Source organism: Hemiscyllium ocellatum, chromosome 19, assembly GCF_020745735.1.
Source record: "Hemiscyllium ocellatum isolate sHemOce1 chromosome 19, sHemOce1.pat.X.cur, whole genome shotgun sequence".
Taxonomy (NCBI): Eukaryota; Metazoa; Chordata; class Chondrichthyes; order Orectolobiformes; family Hemiscylliidae; genus Hemiscyllium; species Hemiscyllium ocellatum.
Window position 1 is genome coordinate 41,728,070 of NC_083419.1, and position 16,048 is coordinate 41,744,117.

General features: G+C 41.6%; 1 protein-coding gene across 1 annotated transcript in view; it reads right to left on the reverse strand.

Annotated features, from left to right (window-relative positions):
- Window positions 1-16,048, reverse strand: part of LOC132824721 (synapsin-3-like) — a 298,538-nt gene that overhangs the window by 179,475 nt on the left and 103,015 nt on the right. The window contains exon 3 of the mRNA XM_060839391.1: window positions 13,864-13,921. Within this exon, the coding sequence (XP_060695374.1) occupies window positions 13,864-13,921 (58 nt within the window). The remainder of the gene's footprint in view (window positions 1-13,863; window positions 13,922-16,048) is intronic.

Below are 16,048 nucleotides of genomic sequence, written 5' to 3' on the forward strand. Positions count from 1 at the left end.
TGTCACGCGAAACAGTTAGATTCCAAAAACCTCCTCAAGACTGCTGACAAAATAAATGTCTGGCCTTTTCAGTTCAGGACACCATACAGAGTGTACGCCCCACTAAAATTCATTAAGTGAGTCAGATGTCCTACATGACCAAAGATACATCTTCAATTTCACTTCATTTAAGACTCAAATCTTCCTAACTATTAAATGCCAACTTGGGAGTTAGTGTAAATAATTTTCTCCTTCATAACAACTTGTCTGTTCCAATGTTTCATTATTGTTTCATGGTAACATGAAACTAATTATTCTTGTATAAGGCGTTCTGTGCAGAATACTATCGGTGAGATATATCAAGGCGTGAAAGGTCATTTGTCACCTCACTCCCTTCCCACCCTCCCCCCTCCCCACCCCAACCACCCACTTCTGCACTAGTTGCTTCTTCTTTTCACCCTCCTTTCTGGAGGGTGGCTTGATTTCATTCAGTGTCCATTGGCAATTCTCTGTCCAATCTTAACAAAGCATCAATGCCTCCTAGGCATGAGCGGTCCATTCAATCATATAGTGTATCACTGCCAAGTCACACTTTCCAAAGCTGATTACTCCTATCACTCTCTCAAGGCTCTTAAGGCCTATCATAGCAACCTTCCTGATTTGGTTAGGATCAATTAACATTTCCCTTTGTATCTCTGTATGGATCAGTACTATATGGGATTGCACATGATCTACTCAAGGAAATTTCATGTGCATCCCCAATTACATTTTTCTCAGCTCACTTCTTGAAGGAGTTGTCTTTTTTCCCCAGTGCTGACTACTCTAACTGATGTAGGCAATTTTTAATCTGTGAATCTAGACAGTGACAGTCAACAAACTGAGTACCAGTCTTTAGAATCATCACTGATTATGTTCTTATCCATCTTCTATATTTTCAGCAGGATCACTGATAACAGTCAGGAGCAATGAGAGCATTGTAATTACATTAATGGTTCTGCTCTAGTATTCCACCACTTTCTTTGTTTGACTGCAGTTAAATTGCACCAAATTGGACACTGGTTAGGCTACTATTGGAATATTGCGTGCAATTCTGGCCTTCTTCCGATCAGAAAGATGTTGTGAAACTTGAAAGGGTTCAGAAAAGATTTACAAGGAGGTCACCAGGGTTGGAGGATTGGAGCTATAGGGAGAGGCTGAACAGTCTGGGGCTGTTTTCCCTGGAGCATCGGAGGCTGAGGGGTGACCTTATAGAGGTTTATAATATCATGAGGGGCATGGATAGGATAAATAGGCAAAGTATTTTCTCTGGGGTGGGGGAGTCCAGAACTAGAGGGCATAGGTTTAGGCTGAGAGGGGAAAGATATAAAAGAGACCTAAAGAGGAACTTTTTCACTCAGAGTGGTACGTGTATGGAATGAGCTGCCAGAGGAAGTGGTGGAGACTCGTACAATTGCAACATTTAAAAGGCACCTGGATGGGTATATGAATAAGAAGGGTTTGGAGGGGGATGAACCAGGTCTGGCAGGTGGGACTAGATTGGGTTGGGATATCTGGTCGGCATGGACAAGTTGGACCGAAGGGTTTGTTTCCGTGTTGTACATCCCTATGACTTTAAGAAGTAATTTTGTACCTATGAATCTTAGCCCTGCAAAAAGGCAATTTCTGAAGAATTTAACAATTAGAAAAATTAAAAGCACGTTTTGCAATTTGTTTTTGAAGACTGGTTCCATTATCAGAGGCTGTTGCTGCAGTGTCCTCCCCAAAAAGACACTGCAACTCTACCTTTAAACCTGTTTTACTGTCCTGTCCTGAGAAGGGATGAATGTGAACAGAAATGCAACTAACATGTGAAGGCATCAAATCTAATGCTCAAAAGGGCATGGAACTTACTGTAACTCTGCTTTGGGTCTGGTCCAAGCTGACTAGAATTATCCTGAAGTCTTACATATGGTGCTGCAATCATATGTTTAAAGTTACATTTTCACTCTTTACTATCCAATTAAAGATTTTCCTTCCCATTCCTTGGATGGCCCAATAATTAGTCAGAATTGCAATTCCTTCTCAAGAGAAAGCAGTTTTCTATTTAAATGCTAACAAAAATCTAACTGAGACAGTGATCTCTACAATTATTAAACCCAATAGGAGAGGCTGGAAAGTTTTATACAATTACTGTACAAGGCAAATGTGTACAATGCTCTAATATACTATGTGGGCTTAACCATGCAGAGCACTGAGAATCATGTATGGACTGCTTGCATTTATGACAAGCTAGGGGGTCATGTCAGACCATGCAATTGAGGCCGACTTAATTCACATTGCTTTATTTATGAAGAGTTTAGCAGATTAAATGGGAACGTGGCTGTTGGAGTGAGAGAAAGAAAGAAGGAAAGCAAGTTAAAAAGAAAGGGGAACAATGGATGGATAGAAGGAAAAGGTCTCTAATCACAAAATGGTTATGTTATGACTAGGTGAAGAGACGTAGATCAGCGCTTCTCTTTTTTGAACACGCTTGCTTGGCTACACAAAGATTTTCAATTTAAGCACAGAGCTATCACAGTTCAATTTAAACAAAACTCACTGGTTCAAAATTAAGGAGCCAATTAAAAAGGTTTCTTCTGTGAAAGAACTAGGAATTTTAAAATTGACTAACGCTGAGAAAAATATAAGCCGTGACATCAAATACTCACAAACAGATTTTAAAGCTTTGAAAAGGAGGAGTACACAAAGGAATATTATGAATAGGTGGTTTAAAATGTCCTTTTAATCCTGTTGATGTTAGGTTTTTTTTTATTTTTTTTTATAGATATTTTTATTGGGAATTTAACATTTTGACAAATTTACAAAAATAAGCAGAATTTTCAAGCACAAACATTAATATAAAAATAGATCTTAAATATATAATCATCAAAATTCAACTAATCCACAATCATCCAGAGTGTATAGTTGAGTCGCTTACATCCTTCAAATAAGAGAAAATGTTCTCTAATACACTCATAACAGTATGATAAAAAGGAAGTTATTTCCAAACAATAAGAACAAAAAAAAATTAAACATGTTTGAATGGAGATCTTCCCCCTTGTTCTCAGGGGGCCTTACTACCTTTCCAACGTTCCACCATATCCTCTCCCAAACAGTGTCCCACCCTCAACCCGGGCGCTCCTTAATAGGATTTAGATATAATACCGAGCTAGAGTTAACAGTGAGCGCTGCACCCCCACCCCTCCCCACCCATACCTGAGTATATCTGCTAGCATCAATGCCACGTACAAACACACATAACTATAAAATTACAACTCCAACAGATTACAGTTAAGTATAATAACATAGCAAGGAAGACAACCCCGCTCCCAGAGGCAAAAGTAAAGTAGAATAAAGTATCCATTTCTCCCCACGGAGTGTGGGAGAGGCAAGCCAACATAAATTGTCTCTTACGATTTATTTAACAGAGTCTAAAAGTTTCTTGGCCTCTTCCAATGATCTAAAATTATACTCGGATCCTTCGTGGGTAAAGCATAACGTCGCTGGGTAGCGTAAGGTGTATTGAATATCTAAGTCCCTTAAACATTTCTTCACCTCATCAAATGCCTTCCTTCTTCGTGCCAAAGCCGGGGAGAAGTCCTGAAATAACATAATCTTGGATCCTTCATGAATCATAGCTTTAGGATCCTTTCCAAGCTTTCTGGAGGCATCCAGGAGTATCTGCCTCTCCCTACAACTCTGCAGCCGGAACAGGACCGGGCGTGGGCGCTGGTTTGGGCCAGATCCGCGTACTGCGACCCGGTAGGCCCACTCCACCCTTACCCGGTCAGTTTCAGCCCCCAGGTTTAAAAGCTGGGGTAGCCATCGCTCCAGAAATACTACTAACTGTTCTTTCCCTTCTTGTTCTTGAAGGCCCAGCAATCGAATATTCTTTCTCCGATTTCTGTTGTCAATATCATCCATGTAGATTTCAAAGGCCCTGACTCTCTGCTCCAGAGCTCTCACCTATTCTGCAGCTGTTTGAGCTGCAGCCTCGGAGGTCATGGCCTTTAGTTCTGCCCCCTCCACTCGGCCCTGCAATTCTCCCATAGAGTGATTCTGTTTCTGCAGCTTTTCTTCGAATGCATTCCATCTCTGTCTGGATTCTGCGATGAAATTGACGAGTGTCGATTCCAATCTAGCAATCATCTCTATAAGGCCTGTTTTTACATCAGCTGCAGCCGGAGGAGAGGAGGGTGGGGGAGGGGTCTTTGTTTTCTGAGAGCTGTGGGGTCCCTTTGATTTACTCATTATCCACTCAGTATTAGACTATTTAAATATAATATTCAGCAGCTAATTAAGATTAAAGAAATTTTTTGGGTGGTTTGGCAAGTGTGGTGGGGGCAGGAAACCCACTTTTCCCAGGTTTTGGGAAGGGCTCTGTAGACTCAGACTTGCTGAGTCACCGCCATCTTGGATCTCCTCGATGTTAGGTTTTAACCAGGAACCATAAAGCAAGAGAACGTCTTCCAGCTCTTTTGTTATAAATCCATATGCTCTGTCCATAAGATGGCTGAAATTTGGTTCATTTGTGTCTTCACAAGTCAGGCTTCGTTTTTTTTTTCCCCAACGATCAATAATCTGGAGGTGGCTTTCATTCCAATGTGTGAAACTTCCAAAACCATGTAAGTCAAGAGGAGATATACATCTGAGTGACTGATTTCAGCCATTCTGATGACATGTTAGTTTTCGTTCAGACTGAATCTTGTTTACTGATTGTCTCATAAAGCTTGGCTCAACCTGGTCAGGTGATCACTACTGTTGTCGTTGGTCAGTGACTTTCTATTTTTAAACCATGTGTCAATCCACTAAAGGCCCCAGATATTAAAATGAGATAATGGAATTAAAAATGTTGTAATAAGTTTTTACAATTATCAATACAATTGGATCCAATAAAATCGCATTTTAGATTACCTAGTGATACAGGAGAACCTCAACACAAAAACTGAAATATTGTTTTTTGATTGTGTTTCCACTTAGTGCATTATACCCTGATCGACAACTTCAAAGAATCTATTACGGTACACGTTAGATGTATGGCAAAGATTCTAAAATATGCCAGGATCCGGAGGTCAGAAGAGAATATTTTTAATTCTCTACAAATTTTCCATTGTCAAGAGATATCATTACCTGAACAGGACTAGCAATTTATGTTGCAAACTGCCTCCTACGTGGAACTGGGTGAAGAATACCTTGAGATTGTCTAAGATAGAACACTTACAACCAGCGGGGCGTGCGAATCTTTACTCGAGTCTTAGCACATTCACAGTGATGTCCACTAGATTGTTTTCCTACTAAAATCCCAGTTTTTGTATTCCAGCAAACAAGGAGGTTGATTGAGGAAAAGGAATTGATATGCTAATTCATTTTCTAGATGAAATTAATGTGAACACACAGACAATAATTTTTAAAAATTACTGCTCAACACAATGCAGTTAATGCAAAACAACAGCAACATCAATTTCATACTGTTTATAATAAGCCATTGTATTCTGCCAAATAATTCCAGAAAATAATCAAGACAGTAGCTTTTACATCCATATTTGCATAAAATGTTATGAACAAGGTTTCAGCTGGCAACAGCCCCCAAAGACCAAAGGCTGTGTGTTCAGTTTGTCCCACAGAATGTCTGGCATTAAAGTATAGCTCCTAGTTATTGTTTTGGAAACTTACAGATTTGTAAATGGGTCACCTGCTCGTCTCTCCCTTTCTGCTCTACTCTTGAAATACAACACAAAAGGTGATTCCAAATAACAAAAATACCCAGGAACAGCACAGCCCAAATTAATGACAAGCATCCTGACAAAAGAGCTTACAGTGCTAGCAATTCTTCAGTGTAGCTAACCTATTTAATCAAAAGACACTCCAAAGAACAAAAGCATTGAGTGTTTTTCTGGAAACTGTGCTTGGGAAGCTACTTAAAGTTGCAAAAGAAGGAAACTCTTAGAGTTGAGACAAACAGTCATAAGTGAAGAAAATGCTCATTAATCTCTATAATTACTACAAAGGGTTCCATTTGCCTATTTACAATCAATGCTTTGTCTTTTTGCAATAGATTAATTTGTGAATTAGGCAGTGCCTATTCCACGGTCAAAATGTAATTTACAAACTGATATATTACTTAAAAACGATGACATTTTAAATTTATATATTTTGTAGCAGGAAGCATTCTCAATCCCCCCCACCGTCTCACCAAAAGAGAGTTAAGTGCATATTTTAAGTTGGTGAAGATGATTTAGACTTAAAACAGGTGTCTGGACTCAAGAAGGTAATCAACAATATTGAGATGATTCAGAGAATTTTACCCATTCTCTCAACCTGAAGGATAAGTATTTTTCCTTCTGTTAAGATTCCTCACTTCCAATTAATGCCTCAGGTGCAACTGAGGACACTCTAAGGAAGAAAACAGATAGGTATTAATACAGCTGCCTGGCATATTGCATAAGTACACATTTCACATAGGTTGTTGAGTCAAATTATATAGGTCCTCATCAACTGCACTAGAGATTTACATTGCCATCTTCCATCTGGACAGGCGGACAAGTCAGTGAATAGGCATCATTTAGTGGATTTTGGTACAGTGAAAATTGCACCATCCCATTTCACTTACAATTTAAGTGATGGGACAGCCATCTAATTGAAATAAAGCACATATTGTTCCAAAATTGAAGAGCTTTGATTGAACATGGATGAACAAGATATGACATATCCAGTTATAATACTGTTGAGACCATAAATTTACTGAATCTCTTACATACACTTCTTACAAAATATTATGGTTTAGTCACTGGAAACCAACTGTGACAAGATCATGACTTTGCAAACCATCAAGCATAATGACTACAACAAGACTATCCTTAAACTAATTGTCTATTCACATTATCTCAAGACAGCAAACCCATTACTGAACTTCTATCTGCGCTGAAGGGTTGGGGTGTTGTACAAGTCATGACTTCACATGAAGTTTAAATTTAACCTACTCCCATCTGATAAAATGGAAAACAGTTCTGTCTGATGCCTCTTGATATCGGGACATGTTTAAAGCAAAAAAATTAACGTGGGAAAATATTATAATGTAACAGGATAAACTAAGCAGCAAGGAAATTAGTCTGTGTTAAGGATGTTGATTAGAACTGGTTTCCGACAAGACACACAGCTGAAGCCTGTAAACAAAGACAGTAAGTGCTTTGTGAAGAAATAATCTGTCTTGATCAGGATTCTATTAATTACAGATGAAAAGAGCTTTGTGCTATGACCCATTTAGTACACTGCCCTGCCCGATTTAACTGAGCCAAGAGAAAGGACTTCTCAAAAATATCTTCTTAGAAGTGAGCAATGTGAATATATACAACTGTCTGTGGTCAGTGTCAGTGAGTTCACAGAGTAGGAAACGTTAGATTACAACAGCAGTTACACAGCTTCCTTAGTAATTAGGCCCCAGAATTTCAACTGGGACAAAGTCCCTGTTGGATTGTCTGGATCAGGCACTGAAAATGCTACAGAATGCAGTTCGGATTCCACCTCATGTTTTGCCTTCAGCTACTTCTCTGGAGGAAAGAGGCAAGATCTCCAACCTGCCTATACTTCCTGCACAACAAAAGGCGAGTCAGGCGATCTCCTTGGAGACTCTCCTTAGTAAGATTGTGTACAACATATAGCAGCTGAGGTCAACAGGGTAAAATAGTTCTTAAACATCTTGAGGGTCTCCGTCTCTAGCAATATTCTGGGCAGTGAGTTCCAGATACCCATAATCCTATGAGTGAAAACGTTTTGCTCAACTCCTGCTCCTTCCCATAAAACTGTGCTCCCAAGGCTGCTGACCCCTCTACAAATGGGGAAAACTTCTCCCTTTCTCCCCTGTCTATGCCCCTCATTATTTTGTGCACTTCAATCAAGTCTCCCCTTCAACCTTCCCTGCTCGGAGGAAAACAATTCCAGCCTGTCTAATTTCTCTTCACAGCTGAGCCACTCCAGCTCAGGTCGCATCCTGGTGAATGATGTGCACCCTCTCTACAGCAATCACATCCTTCCTGCAGGGTAGTGACTAGAACTGCACAAAGTACACCAGTCATGCCCTAATTCATGTTGCACACAGTTTAGACATAAGCACTTTGCTCTCGTACTCAATGCTTCCACTAATTGAAGCATCCCCTATGCCTTCTTATAATCTTATCCACATGCCCTGTTGCTTTCAAGGATCTATGGACAGACATAACAAAGTTCCTTTTGATGGTCTCTACTCCCCAGGGTGCTACCGTTCATTGTGTATTCCCCTGCCTTGTTTGTCCTCCTGAAATGTATCACGTCACACTTTAGGTGATGCAATTCCATTTGCCACTGTTCTACCCATTGGCCCAAGCTACCTATATTGTCTTGTAGTTTAAGGCTTTCCTTCTCGCGACCTACCACAGCACTAATTTTTATATCATCTGTAAACTTAATGTTCATACATTCTACATTCATGTTGAATGATCAATGCACACAACAACAGCAAGGCACCCAGCACTGAACGTTGTGCTATGTCACTGGATATAGGCCTCCAGTCATATATAGAGGCATAGAGATGTACAGCATGGAAACAGACCCTTTGGTCCAACCCGTCCATGCTGACCAGATATCCCAACCCACTCTAGTCCCACCTGCCAGCACCCGGCACATATCCCTCCAAACCCTTCCTGTTCATATACCCATGCAAATGCCTCTTAAATGTTGCAATTGTGCCAGCCTCCACCACATCCTCTGGCAGCTCATTCCATACACGTACCACCCTCTGCATAAAAAAGTTACCCCTTACAGCTCTTTTATATCGTTCCCCTCTCACCCTAAACCTATGCCCTCTAGTTCTGGACTTCCCGATCCCAGGGAAAAGACTTTGTCTATTTACCCTATCCATGCTCCTCATAATTTTGTAAATCTCTATAAGGCCACCCCTCAGCCTCCAACACTCCAGGGAAAACAGCCCCAGCCTGTTCAGCCTCTCCCTGTAGCTCAGATCCTCCAACCTTGGCAAAATCTTTGTAAATCTTTTCTGAACCCTTTCAAGTTTCACAACATCTTTCCGATAGGAAGGAGACCAGAATTGCACGCAATATCCCAACAGTGGCCTAATCAATGTCCTGTACAGCCGCAACATGACCTCCTAACTCCTGTACTCAATACTCTGACCAATAAAAAAAGGCATACCAAACGCCTTCTTCACTACCCTATCTACCTGCGACTCCACTTTCAAGGAGCTATGAACCTGCACTCTAAGGTCTCTTTGTTCAGCAACACTCCCTAGGAACTTACCATTAAGTGCATTATACCTGCTAAGATTTGCTTTCCCAAAATGCAGCACCTCACATTTATCTGAATTAAACTCCATCTGACACTTCTCAGCCCATTGGCCCATCTGGTCAAGATCCTGTTGTAATCGGAGGTAACCCTCTTCACTGTCCACTACACCTCCAATTTTGGTATAATCTGCAAACTTACTAACTTGTACCTCTTATGTTCGCATCCAAATCATTTATGTAAATAACAAAAAGCAGAGGGCCCAGCACCGATACTTGTGGCACTCCACTGGTCACAGGCCTCCAGTCTGAAAAACAACCCTCCACCACCACCCTCTGTCTTCTACCTTTGAGCCAGTTCTGTATCCAAGTGGCTAGTTCTCCCTGTATTCCATGAGATCTAATCTTGCTAATCAGTCTCCCATGGGGAACCTTGTCGAACGCCTTACTGAAGGCCATATAGATCACATCTACTGCTCTGCCCTCATCAATCTTCTTTGTTACTTCTTCAAAAAACTCAATCAAGTTTGTGAGACATGATTTCCCATGCACAAAGCTATGTTGATTATCCCGAATCAGTCCTTGCCTTTCCAAATACATGTACATCCTGACCCTCAGGATTCTCTCCAACAACTTGCCCACCACCGAGGTCAGGCTCACTGGTCTATAGTTCCCTGGCTTGTCCTTACCACCCTTCTTAAACAGTGGCACCACGTTTGCCAACCTCCAGTCTTCCGGCACTTCACCTGTGACTATTGATGATACAAATATCTCAGCAAGAGACCCAGCAATCACTTCTCTCGCTTCCCAGCGTTCACGGGTATACCTGAGCAAGTCCTGGGGATTTATCCACCTTTAACCGTTTCAAGACATCCAGCATTTCCTCCTTTATAATCTGGACATTTTGCAAGTTGTCACCATCTATTTCCCTCCAGTCTATATCTTCCATATCCTTTTCCACAGTAAATACTGATGCAAAATATTCATTTAGTATCTCCTCCATTTTCTGTGGCTCCACACAAAGGCCGCCTTGCTGATCTTTGAGAGGTAAAAAGTGAGGTCTGCAGATGCTGGAGATCAGAGCTGAAAATGTGTTGCTGGTTAAAGCGCAGCAGGTCAGGCAGCATCCAAGGAACAGGAAATTCGACGTTTCGGGCATAAGCCCTTCATCAGGATGATTCCTGATGAAGGGCTTATGCCCGAAACGTCGAATTTCCTGTTCCTTGGATGCTGCATGACCTGCTGCTCTGATCTTTGAGGGGCCCTATTCTCTCCCCAGTTACCCTTTTGTCCTTAATATATTTGTAAAAAAACCCTTTGGATTCTCCTTAATTCTATTTGCCAAAGCTATCTCATGTCCCCATTTTGCCCTCCAGATTTCCCTCTTAAATATACTCCTACTTTCTTTATACTCTTCTAAGGATTCATTCGATCTATCCTGTCTGTACCTGACATATGCTTCCTTCTTTTTCTTAACCAAATCCTCAATTTCTTTAGTCATCCAGCATTCCCTATACCTATCAGCCTTCCCTTTCACCCTGACAGGAATATACTTTCTCTGGATTCTTGCTATCTCATTTCTGAAGGCTTCCCATTTTCCAGCCATCCCTTCACCTGCGAACATCTGCCTCCAATCAGCTTTTGAACGTTCTTGCCTAATATCGTCAAAATTGGCCTTTCTCCAATTTAGAACTTCAACTTTTAGATCTGGTCTATCCTTTTCCATCCCTATTTTAAAACAAATAGAATTATGGTCGCTGGCCCCAAAGTGTTCCCCCACTGACACCTCAGTCACCTGCCCTGCCTTATTTCCCAAGAGTAGGTCAAGTTTTGCACCTTCTCTAGTAGGTACATCCACATACTGAATCAGAAAATTGTTTTGTACGCACTTCAGAAATTCCTCTCCATCTAAACCTTTAACACTATGGCAGTCCCAGTCGATGTTTGAAAATCCCCTACCATAACCACCCTATTATTCTTACAGATAGCTGAGATCTCCTTACAAGTTTGTTTCTCAATTTCCCTCTGACTATTGGGGGGTCTATAATACAATCCCAATAAGGTGATCATCCCTTTCTTATTTCTCAGTTCCACCCAAATAACTTCTCTTTGACAATCACCCTCTGCTTTCGGCCACTAAACTAATTTTGGATTCAATTTGCTTAATTACCTTGAATACCACGGGCTCTTACCTTCTTGGCCATTCTATCACGAGACCTTCTCAAAAGTCTTACCAAAGTCCACAGAGGCCACATCCACCGCATCATCATCTACACATCCATTCAACTCCTCAAAAATCTCAAGCAAATCTATCAGACATGATCTTTTTCCGACAAAGCCATGATGACTCTCCTTGATTAATCCTTGCTTCTCCAAGAGCTAACAAGGCTATTGGAAAACAGTTCACAGAATCAACCAAGACAGTTAACAGCTTAGTCACTGTATATGGAACAGAAAAACTATATAAGGAGGATGAGAGATGAAGAGTTGAGATTGCATGCTGAAATGTAGGTCAAAAAGGAGGTTACACAGACAGAGATGAGGTTAGGCAGAGGTTTGTGTGCAAGACATGAGCTTACTCTATAAAAAAAGGGGGGTTGTGGTGAATGAGGAGAAAGTGGAAATTACCTAAGTCTGGGATGATAAGCATGCTTCCACCTCATTGATCACAAACACTCAATTAGCACAGCCTTTCTTTGAATGCTTGTAAATTATTTGTCAGAGACTTGCCAGAGAGTAGGATTTCAGATGCCACAGGAGGTCGGAAGAGAAGCAGCTGACAAAGATGGCAGCAGCAGCTGCCACCATGCTGGTTTTCCATTGCTCTTCCTGCTGCCAGCATGTTGCATCAGGATGGGGAAAGGCTCGCCCCAGAAACCTGCTCCATTTCGCCACGAAGCTGATTAAAACCATCCAGGACTTCACACAGAGTGTGAGGAGAGCCAGGCTTGTATTTTGATAGGTTGCGCATACTTTCATTTTTGGATCAGTGACAGACCAGGTGTATGGAGGTGAAAACACAGGAAGCCACTCATAGCTGCGCTCTGAAATAATGTGATCCCATAAAAACAGCACAGCAGGGAGGGACAGTCAACTATTGGAATATAGCTGCTACCCTCAGTGTACATGCTGCAAGAAGACTGGTTAACTAAACACTTGGGCAGTGCAGGGGCAGGCACTCTCCTGATAGTGCAGGGGTAGAAAAGGAGAGTACAAGTTTCAACATTTGGGGCAAAATTGAAAGATACCCTGAAATTGGATGGAAGGATTCATTTAAACTTGTGGAAAGGGGGCAGCTGGGGATCCTGTGGTCTCCTCTCCTCTTCCCTATCTAAGTTGAGAATGAGGAGGCTTATGGACCACTTTCCTAGCCCATCACCAATTAAGACCCTTAAGTGAGTAACTAATGACCATCAATGGGCCTCATTCTACCCCTGCTTGTACTCATCCAGTGGCAAGTGGGAAGCTCACCGTGTGAAAGCCCTAAATCCAACTCCTGTCAGAGCTGCTTATGGGTTCTCAAGGGGATGGTGTCCCTCAGTCAATTGCACTCAGTGGCTGATCAAAGGATCAAAGTCACCGTGACCTTGAGATTCTTTGCCTCTGGGGTCATTCCAAGATCAAGTGTAGTCATGGTGGCCTACCACAGATCATTGTGGATCGCTCAACTTCGTGGAAACCCAGAGCTGAGGCCTGACCAGTGCAGGAAGCAAGGCCTGACACCATGGTGACCCGACATTGAGGAGACCTGACTGAACTGGTCACAAGACGTCCCCAGAACACTCAAGGTCGCGACTGGTTCCTACGGCCCCATTGGGAGCACACACTTACCCCCCAAAGAAGCAATCTTCCCTCACTAACTAGGAGCAGCCACCTACCCAGGAAACATGGGAGAGGCGCTAGATTTCAGAAGCGACTGACACTTCGGCATTTATTATCCAAGATCTCTTCTCATTATGGTGCACATCTTTAAGCACAGATCTCATTCCCATATGAGTAAACAGCAAATTCCACACAAAACCACTCACCTAAGGGGGCCTTTGACCAGCAAGTTTGAAGCACAATGGCGAGAAATAAAGGCAAACTGAGTCACATCAGATAACCACCAGCCTTTATTGCAAAGGTAAATATATCTCTCCTTTACAAACTACAGCACGTTCTATGAACCATCACAACGCACACATATAGTGCAGGTGAACATCTCATAAATAGTTAGCTTTTCATCAACCTACCTTAAGCCCAGTCCTTAACTTCACTGGACTATTCTTCTAAAAAGATTTGTAAAATTCAGTTCAGCAAAGACCAATCCCTCACAAAGCCTTTGACAATTTAGTCAATGTTAGAAATCACAGAAAAAGGATAGTAGGGAGCAGGAGGTTTTCTTCCATACTTCCTGGATCATTCACATTGGACAGCCAGTGTCATCCTTGGGTGGCTCATAAAACAGCCAGCACATTGTGATAGGTCTAATAGTTTTAATCAATACGATGAGTTTGAGCCAATTAAATATTTTGTGGCAAGGACATGTTTCAGAGGTGGCTAAACACAAACGATTTTGTTGCAGAAATAATTAAGTAGCATCTAGTACACAGACCTGTTCTAAACGGATCTCATATTCATCCAGGACCTTCTTACCACGGAAATATTTGGACCTGAAAAGAAAATTGAAAGAAAGTCACACAAAGATCTTACAAGTGGCAACTCTTTTCAAATGTCCCACAGTCTGGGTTATCTTTACTCCTCTACACACGTCTTTTAAAAAATACCAGCACTCGCATTCCATGGCAGCAGTGTACTGAACTGCCACTTTCCCTCTGTTCAACTTTCATTGTGATCAAAGGTCATCCTATTATAAAATATCCAATCTGTCATTCATCAGCAACTCACACATATGGAACCCTTTAAAATCTCAAGGTGCTTTGTTACAAAGTCATTCAGTTAAAAAAAAATGAGGGACATTCAAAAACATGGCATTAAAGAATACCACTTTGAGTTCAGTCGGGCTAAAGTAAATTATAGTATGGGGTGGGGTGAAGCTATGCAGAGACATGAACTTGAAGTTTTTATAAAAAGTCCACCTGGATTGACATTCTATCCAGAATCTTAAAAATGTAACACCTCCAGCATTATGGTCACAGTTGGAGGTGCTTGCACGGCACGGTGGCATAGTGGTTAGCACTGCTGCCTCACAGCGCAAGAGACCCGGGTTCAATTCCCGCCTCAGGCGACTGACTGTGTGGAGTTTGCACATTCTCCCCGTGTCTGCGTGGGTTTCCTCCAGGTGCTCCGGTTTCCTCCCACAATCCAAAAGATGTGCAGGTTAGGTGAATTGGCCATGCTAAAATTGCCCGTAGTGTTAGGGACAGGGGTAAATGTAGTGGAATAGGGCTGGGTGGGTTGCGCTTCGGCGGGTCGATGTGGACTTGTTGGGGCGAAGGGCCTGTTTCCACACTGTAAGTAATCTAATCTAAGATGCATTGCAGCAACTTTCCAAGAACCCTATAACAATACCTTCTCATCTCAGGTGACCACTATCACCAACAGAGATAAGGAAATCTCTCTGTTTATATGGGAACAGCATCACCTAGACTTTACCTGACAGTCCCAAACCATCTAGTACAATGACTTATTCACCATCTAGAAAAATTCCTTCATCATCATTTGTTCTGTTTTAGTTTTAAAATGATTTTGAGTGACTTGCTGAGAAAAGACAGAACAGCATTCGAATGATATTAGAGCAAGTGGGTGACAGATTTGCTTTTCAAGCTAATTTTATAATCTTATTATAAAACTGCCTGCTGACATTCTAGGGAAGCACAAGAGTTAATTTTATTTTTTAATGTGCACTTTCCTGAGGAGATGGTTTCAATATGACTGATTGGACCATTATTACAAAATTGATCGAAATCATCAAAAGCAACTTAGTTAGACCTCAGTCTGTCATTTTATATCTACCATTACTTTATTAATAATGATCAGTTTCTCCTCAGTCGTGTGACTGGGTGATGATGTCCTGGGTTACCCTATTTGAAAATTACTCTGATCAGTGGGGGAGTCCTATGATCAGGCCAGTTGGCAGCATGAACTGACGTGATTCAGTTCCCGGTACATTGGGAAGTGTTTACATTCCTCTAAAAGAAGCAGCCGTCCAGCTGCTACAGTCGAGTGCCCTCATACAGAAGCTTGGCTTTCAGTTCCCCCTTTGACATGTTTGGGCTGTACGTGGATTAAGATTCTTCACAGAACATTGTCAGCAACACAGGCAAATGTGCCAAGAATGAAAGGAAACAAATTGGAATTCTGGACATGTCCTCTCTGAGTTTGTTTACCATAATGGCAGCAACAGCAACAAAGAAAGTTACTTAGAATTGTCAGCATGGCTTACACAAGGCCTCTGTGTGATGAATGCTCAATGCTTTCCAGAAGGTGGGAACAAAGTGAGTGTGTGAAATGACGATAACCCAGTATTGAATTCATCATGCTGCTGAGCTGGGTCTTCTCACAATTATGTCTTGATTAATATTTATTGATATATATTAAGCTGGATCAGTGAGAAAATGAAATGCTTTTGAAAACTTTATTCCAGAGTCAGCATCAAGTGATCCCAATACTGTACACCATGGCCCGCACTCAAAAGAAAACTGTCTCAGAGGTGAGCTCTCCCCTATAGAACAGGGTCACTACCCTCTATTTGTACCGAGAAACGGGAGTCTATATTCTGTCTTGATAATGCAGAGGCCAGATAATTCAGAAATACCGTCCTTTGGATGAGGCGGCAA